Here is a 10,678-nt window from a genome sequence, read left to right on the forward strand (position 1 = left end):
ACACACATACATACACACATACTGACAACACTGACTAGTTGAATTAAATAGTGTAAAAGTGTTTCAGATAACACGCAGCACGTTATCAGCTGATTATACATACAGTAATTTGCTGCACCAGACACTCACTTCTAGAAAATTCTTCTGAATCTGTAATTGTCTATGCACTGGCAGATATAAATACGATTTTAATACATGTACATACATGCTAAGATGGACACTTTTCAGTGGATGTTTCTGAAAGGAAATTAAAATCAGGAGGATATATAACTGCCTAACAAAGTCACTCTTGCTTCTTTGATTTGAGCGTTGACACATGCAGCAGAGTGCCACTGCTTTTACCAAACACACTAAAGCAGTGGTAAGGATTTGTGGCAGAGCTGATTACACTTTAAATACATTTGATCACTCATACTTTCAACACAGACACACGAGTCAAGATGATCTAACACTATGACTGCAGTTTTCCACTAGCTCACTAATGCTCAAGTCATTTTTTTTTCACAGCTCTCGTGAAAAAGAGCGAGAGATAATGAGTGAGCTATGTTATATTTACTGGGGATGAACGTATAGGGAATTGCCTGGGTTGGAATTTTCCTGGACATTACTTGAATGTCCTTGCCTGTAATCCAGGTTCACATTTCACTTTAGTGATTCATATTTTCTGCGGTGGTCCTGTGGGGAAGAAAGACCCTCACAGGCACAACATTTCAAGGGCCTCTATAATCAAGGAGGCCCCTACCATCTGCACTGAACATCCCCACTGAAGTCTTTCCTTCATTACACGACTGTAGACAACAGGACCCCAGACATTTTTCTTTCCATGAGCGAGAGTACTTTTTGAAAAACCAGCTTTTAGAAATTTAGCCCACTGCTCATGCAATATCTGATGTGAGGCACCAAAGGTTTCTCTCTGTCTCCAGTGTCTGTCCTGTCTGATGTTAACATGCTGGATGTGGCTTTACCCAAAGTACGCAAATAAACATTTTAGTAATCCAGAGTTGTTTATTGGATATAGCCTGGAGGTGCTTAGCTTAAGAAAATCTGCTTTTTGTTGGGGAGGTCTGAATTAGCAATGCAAATAGTTGCTAATGTAATGAAAACAAGAAGCTACATGGAAAAAGTTAAGTAAAATAATATTTTGGGATATAATTATGTGTGTTCTATTTATTTCAGATATCTAATTTATCAGTTTAGGGATAACACCAGCCATTAAAATAATATCTCTATGTCTCAGGTGGACAGTTCTGTCAGGTGCTTAGCGAATGATAAATTGGGGTGGCACATTTATGACTTTACACTTATCGCTGTTGTCAAGTTTCATTAGCATAATCCACTGATTTGAAAAGTCTGCACTGCATCACTATGCAGTGATACCATTATTTTGACAAAAATAAAAGCAGAGGCCATGTTCCCTGTCATGGAATATGTCAAGAAGGTTTCAAGTCTCAGCAAGTTGATTTTCATACCATATGGACATAAATGGAAACCAATGACTGCCTGGAAGGAAGGAAAAACACATTCAGAGATCTAAACCACTATGATATGTTTTGGAAAATGGTTGACAGTAATGTGAGGTATCCGTGATTCATGGTAAATGGTCTAAAACATGCAAAACCACCAGTCTGCTCCTTTAAACCTGATTTATTTTTAGCTTGTGCACCAGACACTGTCTACCTGAGACAAATAGAGATGATTCCGGAGCCAAACCTGTCGTCACATACTGTAGGCTGCTGGGTAAGCTGACCAACGGATCAAACTCCCAAAGAGTCAGAGGAGCCCATGTCAATGGTGGGTTTGTGTGAGCGCCACATTTAAATAACATCTGTTTGTGGTCTGGTTGTGAGCGAGCCACAGGGGCAGTGAAGGAAAACTTTTACTGTTACTTACACCTCTGTGCTCTCTGTTTCATTTAATGTTGACAGTCATCAACCCACAGTCAGAGTATTACCATACATTTTCCTCTATCTACAGAGGCCCTACATCCGCGGTAGCATAACACCACATGATGATAAACACAGATATCTGATTTGTGTGTCATAGGTTATGTAATTTGCTGAGTGGGTTTAGGTTTCAAGGCGCAGGTATGGAGGCCACTGTGTTTTTATTGGTCACCAAGAGGGTTGTCTCATATTCCAGCTCTGCAGGCTATTATTCAAACTAAATTGTTGTGCCCGTCCCTGGCTTAGTCATTGTGCTTTTCACTTTTTTCAAACTGGAAGTAGTACTCCCGGATGGTAGAAAGTGTCCTGGATTTGAAGCAGAATGTGAGGAGTGGATTAGTGCCTGTAATAACACTGGGCTTTTGGGTCAGGCTTGACAACGTATCACTGTGGTAAGTGAAGACCAGTCGCCTGACTCCACTGTGGCCCCCGCCAGACTGTAAACCAACTCCTCACTAGGCTATTGTTGAGAAAGAGCAACATGAAGACACCACATGCTCCCAGTGCTCCCTTGAGGAGGTAACATTCAGTTTAGAAAGTTAGGTAATGATTTTTATTTGGCAGTTAGCTTACAATTTTTGGCTCATTTTGCACATCTTAGTGCTTCTCACAGATCAAACAGTGTGGGTGGCGATGATAGGATCTCTCGGGCTGGAATTTCCATTGATGAAGTTAGAGTTTTTATATGTTTTTTGCCATGCAGTAGTGGCTAATGCTACTCATGCTCATTTGAAACACAACTTTACATCACTTCCTGCGTGTCCAGAGCAGGAGCGTCCATTGAGAAAACCAAGGTCCTTTTTTCCTTTTAACAACCTGGGTTGAGTTTGATTTCTGTATTAAACTATACACAGCGGGTCTAATGAAATTCTAATCCATATTTATTCTTTAAATATGATTACTGTTAGATCAACAAGATTGCCTTCTTGTGGGGAAATACAATTTACAAAAATAAAATTAAACTGAATAAATAAAATGTGAAAAAATAAAAATAAATAAACCTCACATCCTTGATTTTACTATTAAATCACACAACAGTATCACAGTCACAAGATATATGCGGACGAGTATTCATACCATAGCTTTCACTCTCACCAGTTTTATCTTACATGGCTGCCTTAACAATCCAACACAACAAGAGTCTCCTCAGATGTGTTCCTTGGATAAAATACTATCAAATAAAGTTTAAGGGGCCGAAGACATTAAAATGTTTTTGTACCCTTGAATCACATGAACAAATCCTTCATTGACAATATCCATCTCACAGAGGTGTAATAGTATCACGTTTCAGCCTGTGCCTCACTCTGGTCTAAGCATACAGGTGAAATGACCACCTGTGCATAGGAAATTCAGAAGCTATTCAAATCAGAGGAAAAACCATCATCATCCCCTACTGTCTGCCAAGCTACTGTACGACTGACTGGCTGGGTTAGTTTTGGAGTGAATATGAAGGTCAGGGACTCGTAACTCCTCACTCGCTGTCGCCATTTCCCTGGCAGAGGGATCATCTGACTCACTGCCCAGAGCTCTCATTGGCGTCCAGGGGACTATGGGCTGGTAAATGGCTGGGTCATTTCAAACTGCCATAATAAAAACACATTCAGGCCGCAGCTTAAATGAAATACTCAAGGAAACGATTGAGACTGGAGAAGGAAAGTAGAGAGACTGTTATGTGTCGCCAAGGCGTTGTCAACACCAGACAGTCTGGTGTGTTTGCGGCTCTTTTTACAAGGCTCTTGTGCTCGAACGTCGGCGGAAGTGTCTCCCTTCACTCGGCTCACCAGGTGCTGGTGCGTCATGTGGGAAATGTACTAGCCTATTTTATGAGAGCTGAAGGACGGGGATGGTGGGGGTGGCAGAGCTGTGCTTCCTCATACGCGCCTTTCGGGACCCCCAGACATGCAGATTATGGCGTGCTGTTAACTCGGACCAACTGTTTAAGTGTGAGGTCAGAGCAAATAGTGCTGTGGGTTTCCCTTGCTGGATGGTTAAAAAAATCCACTTCTCTGCAGTGTTGTAATTTAATTCTACAGAGCTTCTGACCTTTTCTCATTGGATTTTGGAATTATATGGCGCCCTTGCTTTGAATTAACTTTTTGTTAGTAAGTGTTTTCATCTCCTCGCTTTGGGCTATCAAAATAGCAGATAAACTGTGTTGGTGGTAGAACTTATTCTCTACACACAGTATCTTTTTTTTTAAAGGTTTGACTTGAAATATGTTGCCTTTGTATCATAACCTTTAGTTTAGGAAATTAATATAATATATAATCTTACAAGCAAATAATAATTTGCTTGTAAGATACATACCAAATACACATCTGTAAATGTTAGCAACTAAGTCAAAATCCACATTTCTGTTCATGTGTAGACTAAACCACATATAAATCGTGTAAATGTGAAATTCTGAGGTATATTTCTTCATTTTGGAGAGAGCTACGCTAGCTGTATCCCACATGCTAGCGTCCTACATAAGACCAGTTTTCATTGCACAGTCACAAGAATGAGGAACCTTAGAGATGGAAATACTGTACAGAGTGAAGCCAGGAAAAAATTGCAACTTGACAAACACTATTCTCATGTCACTTCCTTTAACCTTCTGGTGTTTTTCATTTTTAATTGCGACAGAATATACAAGAACAATGTCAGATTGAAGAGATTACCTTAGTTTTACATCACAAATTAGCACATGGACTCCTTTTCTAACTGCCATTAAAAAGGGATATATTGCATTAAGCAAAAAAAAATTGCATTCTGATACTGTCAGTATCTCAGCATTTAAATTAGGACAGTGTAGCTAATGAGAGGATTTTTTTGGTAACAGACAGCTGTGTTTTGGATTTCTTCAGAATTGGCCTGTTTTTCTCCGCTTTGTGTCATTTGACTGATGCAACAGACAGGAAGCATAAACATCTCAGCTGTCTGTAGCTCAGCAGTTTCCCCAAGCATCACAGCAGTACAACATGATGTGTGTTTCAATAACCAGATAAACCTTTTTTCTTGCCAAAGAGTGTTTATATGACAGCAAAGGGATCACGTTTTCTCAATATGATCCAAGGCCACGAGTTTAAAAGTTCACAGCTGAACTTTTGATTTTTTTAGTTAAGAGCCTCTTACAGCCGACACGCTCTAACTTGTCATTTTCCACAGTTTATCGCTGTTGTGCTGATGTTGCTTGTACTTGTACACATTTGAGCAGACAGGACTAAATCAGGTATTTAGCTCATTAGAGGTGTACTGTACAGTATGTAGGGCATCACTCCTCTCAGGCAACAGGACGGTTAATGAGACCATCCTCTAAGCAGCCACTTTGTTGACAATGTTTCCTTAAGCGATATATTAGAAAACCTGCCTGCTTCAGGAATCTGCCTCCGGCTTTCTGCATGCATTGTCTGCATTTACCGGCAATAAAATATTCCCAAAATGCTTAAATCCTGCAGCATTTTTACTGTGAACTGGTTCTTATATAAACACATTTTACTTAAAAAAGCAAGAAGTCAAGAAATGTATGACTAAATACATTTATCACACAGTAAACTTTATTGGAGAGCTATTGGTATTTTTTGTAATACTAGCTTGAGAAAGATATTTATGTACATATTCATAAATGTATGAAAAAGCAAATATTCCTCTTTTATTTATTTTTGTGAAGTTGTAATAAACTTCCCCTTGCTTTGTTCTGCCATCAAATTGAATTAGATATCCAGGAAAGTGTTTTGAAAGGGATCCTCTCATATTGCATTCTGTTTTACTGCTTTCATTCAACTGGATGTTTTTCCCTCAAGCTATATTTTCAGCAGCTCAGACTCTTGCTATTTTATGCAGTGAGGAGAGAGCAGATCCCTTTTGCATGTACATACTTGTATTTTCTGTCAGCCACTTCTGATTTTTATCATCACTCAGGTTTCCTTCATCTCTGTCTTTCAGGTGGTCAGGGCTCGACTGGAGGAGCGGGGTGTGGTGGTACGTGATGTCAAGCTGAACGGCTCAGCGGCCAGCCACGTGCTTCACCAGGACAACGGCCTCGGCTACAAAGACTTGGACCTGATTTTCGGCCTGAGTCTCACTGATGACAAGACCTTTCGGCTGGTGAAGGACGTGGTGCTGGACTGCCTGGTGGACTTCTTACCTGAAGGGGTGTGCAGGGAACGGATCACAGCCCTTGCCCTGAAGGAAGCATACGTGCAGAAACTGGTTAAAGTTTGCAATGACACGGACCGCTGGAGCCTCATTTCGCTGTCCAACAACACCGGCAAGAATGTGGAGCTGAAGTTTGTGGACTCCCTGAGAAGGCAGTTTGAGTTCAGTGTTGACTCCTTCCAGATCACTCTGGACTCGTTGCTGCTCTTCGACCGCTGCTCGGAGACGGCCATGTCCAAGACCTTCCACCCCACGGTGCAGGGGGAGAGCATGTATGGAGACTTTGAGGAAGCTCTGGGTCACCTTCTCTCCAGGACTATCGCCACCCGCAGCCCAGAAGAGATCCGGGGGGGCGGGCTGCTTAAGTACTGCCACCTGCTGGTGCGCGGCTTCCGGCCTTCCTCTGAGGCTCAAATGAAACAGATGCAGCGCTACATGTGCTCGCGCTTCTTCATCGACTTCCCCGACATAAGCGAGCAGCAGAGGAAACTGGAGGCCTATCTGCAGAACCACTTTGCGGGTATTGAGCACAAGCGCTATGATTACCTGGTGACGCTGAGGCAGGTGGTGGACGAGAGCACTGTGTGTCTGATGGGCCACGAGCGCAGGCAGACGCTGGCACTCATTTCTGCCCTGGCGCTGCGCGTAATGGCCGAACAGAACGCTATCCCTGCTCTGTCCAACATCACCTGCTACTACCAGCCAGCACCCTATGTCAGAGATGTCAATTTCAGCAATTACTATGTGGCACAAGTTCAGTCACCCATGGCTACATGCAGTAACTCTTATCAGACGTGGCTGCCTTGCAGCTGAGCTATGACTTTTAGGATGTCTGGAGAGCTTTTCGGTTTTAACTTTTTAATGTAAGTTGAGCATTCATTAGAGTGCTCAGTACCTCTGTAGCAATGGGGCTTTTTTTGGTTTGAGGCCCGTTGTGGACAAAAAGGAGCTAATGTATCTTTTTTTGCCAAATCTTATATCAAAACCATTCCACTAAGTTATATTGATTATTACTGCTGTAAAAAAAAAAAAAAAGAAATCTCATTCGAGCCATTATAATTATACCTTTTTATTCTGTTGTCGTTTCATAACCAATGTGGAAATGTATGGAAGAATATGAAGGGTTGATATGTGAGGGACGAACTTTTGCAGTTCTGTTTCTTGTCTGATGGAGGCTTGTATTGGGTCTTTAATGAAATGTAAATACTTTGTACGAAACCAGAAAGCTGTTTTTTGTTCTGTCTGTGGTTACGGCTGACCTGACTGGGAGATAAAAAGGACCAAAGAAATACTTTGTTGTGTAGCATGACAAACAAAGACTGTATGTGGTTCCAAGTGCCTGAAACTGACCAACGTCTTTATAGTAATTGCTATGTAAGAATTGTTTTTGAAACTTTTTCATCCAGGTTACTGTACATTTCTATATCTAGGGTCAGGGTATTTGTTTTTAACTCATTAAAAAAATGTCAAAAATGGAAAGATGTGTTACATTGGTCTTTCTTTACACTTTCTACAAAAACAAGCAGTTAGATAAGGACGAATTGTTTTAATACGCCCCAGTTGACTCAAATTAGTCTGGGGATGTGCGTCATGAACTCTATCTCCATTCTCTGTATCTCACTGTCTCAGTTGCTGTGTCTCCAAAGATTCCCCTGTTTCTATCTTTCACTATCTTCCTTGATCACATACAAACTCCTCAGTGTGTTGTCTGTGTTCCATCAACCAGACACCAACTGGCCTGACACAAACACTTACTTGTTCAAGCTCTGTGCATTCCCCCCTTCCCCCAGAAACGGATTCCCCTGAGCCCGGGCCTATACATTAGCCATTTCCTTCCACTTGTGCATCTGACAAGGGGTTTCCTTGGCCTCATTCAGAAAGGGGAGATTGCTGCTGCTTGTCTTGGATGAATTGAGCTCCGAGGGGGCAGCTGAGGACCAGGTGGTGAAATGGGACTGCTGGCTTTTCAGCAAATGTAATGATGCATTCCAGCGCTTCACTTCCTGTATGATCAACAGTTTAGTATTTCATCCTTGCTTAGACCAGCATGTCTCCTGCTGGCATTTTATCCAATTTATTTTTGCATGGGGGATGACTTCTTGAGATTTAGTAGAGCATGAAAATGACATGTAGCTGGGACACACCTGCTAACTATTGCTCCTGATGGAGACAGAAAGTACTTGAGTGAAGTGCTCACTGATTTCTCTCTATGTTCATTTGGAAGGAAAGTTTCTGTCAGAATGATTAACGGGATGAGATATAAACGCGACAAGGGAAATTTTCCTCCCTGGGTTAGCTGTCAGACTTCTCCGTCTCCAAACTGCCACAGAAATACTCAAGGAAACCCAGGACACCCCTGGAGATTTCCACTGGAATAAATACACATTAAAGTCACAGAGCTTGTCGTATCTTTAACAAACCAGTGATTTCTGTGTCTGGTGGCCAGACCTCAAGAGTTAACCAGAGAGTTGTGAGGCACATCTCTGGAAATGTGTAATATTAATTAACAAATACAGCCAGTTGTTCATGTGTTGCATTTGCTCAAGACTAATTTCTATGAAACTGAGAAATCTTGTGGCCGATGGTAATACCGGTCAGTCGGTCACTCCACCACTTTGGTCTGGACTGAAATTTTGCACCAATTATTGCATGGATTGCCATAAATTTGGCACATTTCCCTCTCAAAATGTTGGTTTATGAACAAATACCTGCAAAATGAATGACATTCCCATCAGCCTCAGTTGTACTTTGTGTATAGTGCTAACTCACAATTGTTAGCATGTTAAATTAGGATTGTGAACATAGTAAACATTTAACTATTTTAACAATGATATTCTGAACATGCTAACGTTAGCATTCAGCTCTATTGCTTCTAAGTACAGCCTCACAGAGCAGCTAGCGTGGCTGTATACTCCAAGTCTTGTTTCTACATAAAATATTACAAAATGTTCATTTATCGTGGAGAAATTCCGATGTGGTTGTACAATAAAAAACTCAAACCTTGATGTAGGCTTTATGCCATAAAGGTCAACACAGTTCCTCCTAGAGTAGCTGATAGCTGTTTTCTAAGCCATGTACCTTAGATTTAAGGCAAGGTAGCCACAGTTTTGTTTTTCCTGGACAAATAACACAGATAAATCTGACACTGTGGTAAGCACTGTGGTTCATACTGTTCCACCAGCTCTCAGCAGCTTGGCTTTCTCACACCCCCCACCTTCTTCGGTCTACGTGGGTGGGCCCTTCTGGGTTCGACTCCCACCACAGCCATTGGAGCTTAAAAGGTCCTGTTATCATTTTTTCCTCCTTTCTGTGTCAGTCTGCTGTGTGGAGTAATCTCTGTCTGACAATCACAGTGTGCATGTTGTTCAGGGTTGTGGTACATTTACATGTCGGCTGATTAGATTATGGGAATGTCTTCTTCAGTGTTGACTGATACCACCTGGGGGATGATGGGAAGGGTCAGGATGAGCGTGGAGCCAAGAATGGTCTCCAGTGTAACAAGCTGTTCACCATTGTCAACTCTCAGCTCCCTATCTGTGTATATTGGCTGCCTGGGGAGACTGTAATAAAAAAACTAATTTGTTCTCAGATGAGATGCTACATGGGCAGCTGAATCTTCTCAAACAAAGATGAACACAGTTAAAAAACATATTTTATATGAAAGAAAGTGGTGAGAACTACGCTTTCCTAGTTTCTGCTGCCGTCGACCAAATGAAGTTCCATAAAAGTACCACATGTACAAAAATTCACGATTGAGATATAATAAAAACAAATAAAATTCTTCTGTTCAGGAATGATTGAATCGGATTGATACTAATTTCAGTCTTTACAGCTGAAGAATGAAGGAAGTGGTGCTAAAGATTTCTCATAAAGCTGTTTTACTGGACTGGGTGGCATTGCTCCATCCATCATCATGTCGTTAGCAAGCAATTCCCAGGAACTCACAGGATTTCTATTTGTAGGATCTGTGGATATTCAGAGCAGCTTCACCATGGTGATGTTTATTTGTTGTCCCAAAATGCAAAGGGGCTGTCTGTGCCATACAGAGGCAAAAAAAACTATGCATCCCTATCGGCACTTGGTGCATTTTCTGTGCCACAAAATTAGATAAAATTTAGGGAATTTCTGTTAAAAAGAGTGAAAATTCATGACATTTATGTTAAAGTATAAAAACCAAATACCTACAAAAATCTGTTTAGCATATGTATGACTTGATGCTCCATTTGTAAATCATGATATATGTGATTTATTCTCGAATAAATTTTAAGTAGTATTCTTGACCTGGGCAGCTGAGATAATAATCTGACCACAAGGTCCATCAAGTAGCTGTTTCAAGCTAGAGCTTTCAATCACTAACATGAGCTTCATCAGCAAATGAAATTTTCATGATGTTTCCAAAGTCAAGAATGAACTTCAGCTTTTTAAGCTAACATAGACAAGATGTCCCTAAAGTTACAGAAAGATTTCAGTTCTGTTTGATCTGGCGACACCTGTGGATAGTGGTGGTAATGCTAAGAAAGTCACAGCGCCCGGTTAGCTCAGTGGGTAGAGCTGGCGACCCATGTACCGAAGCTCAGTCCTTGCTGCAGCAGCCCAGG

General features: G+C 41.3%; 1 protein-coding gene across 1 annotated transcript in view; it reads left to right on the forward strand.

Moving 5' to 3' along the window:
- The window catches only part of tent5bb (terminal nucleotidyltransferase 5Bb), an 8,424-nt gene extending 865 nt beyond the window's left edge, over positions 1-7,559 (forward strand). The window contains exon 2 of the mRNA XM_035680795.1: positions 5,868-7,559. Coding sequence (XP_035536688.1) covers positions 5,868-6,893 — 1,026 coding nt within the window. The 3' untranslated portion in view covers positions 6,894-7,559. The remainder of the gene's footprint in view (positions 1-5,867) is intronic.
- The last annotated feature ends 3,119 nt before the right edge of the window (positions 7,560-10,678 follow it).

The sequence above is a fragment of the Morone saxatilis genome, unplaced genomic scaffold (assembly GCF_004916995.1).
Source record: "Morone saxatilis isolate NCDOM2014 unplaced genomic scaffold, NCSU_SB_2.0 Contig9, whole genome shotgun sequence".
Taxonomy (NCBI): Eukaryota; Metazoa; Chordata; class Actinopteri; family Moronidae; genus Morone; species Morone saxatilis.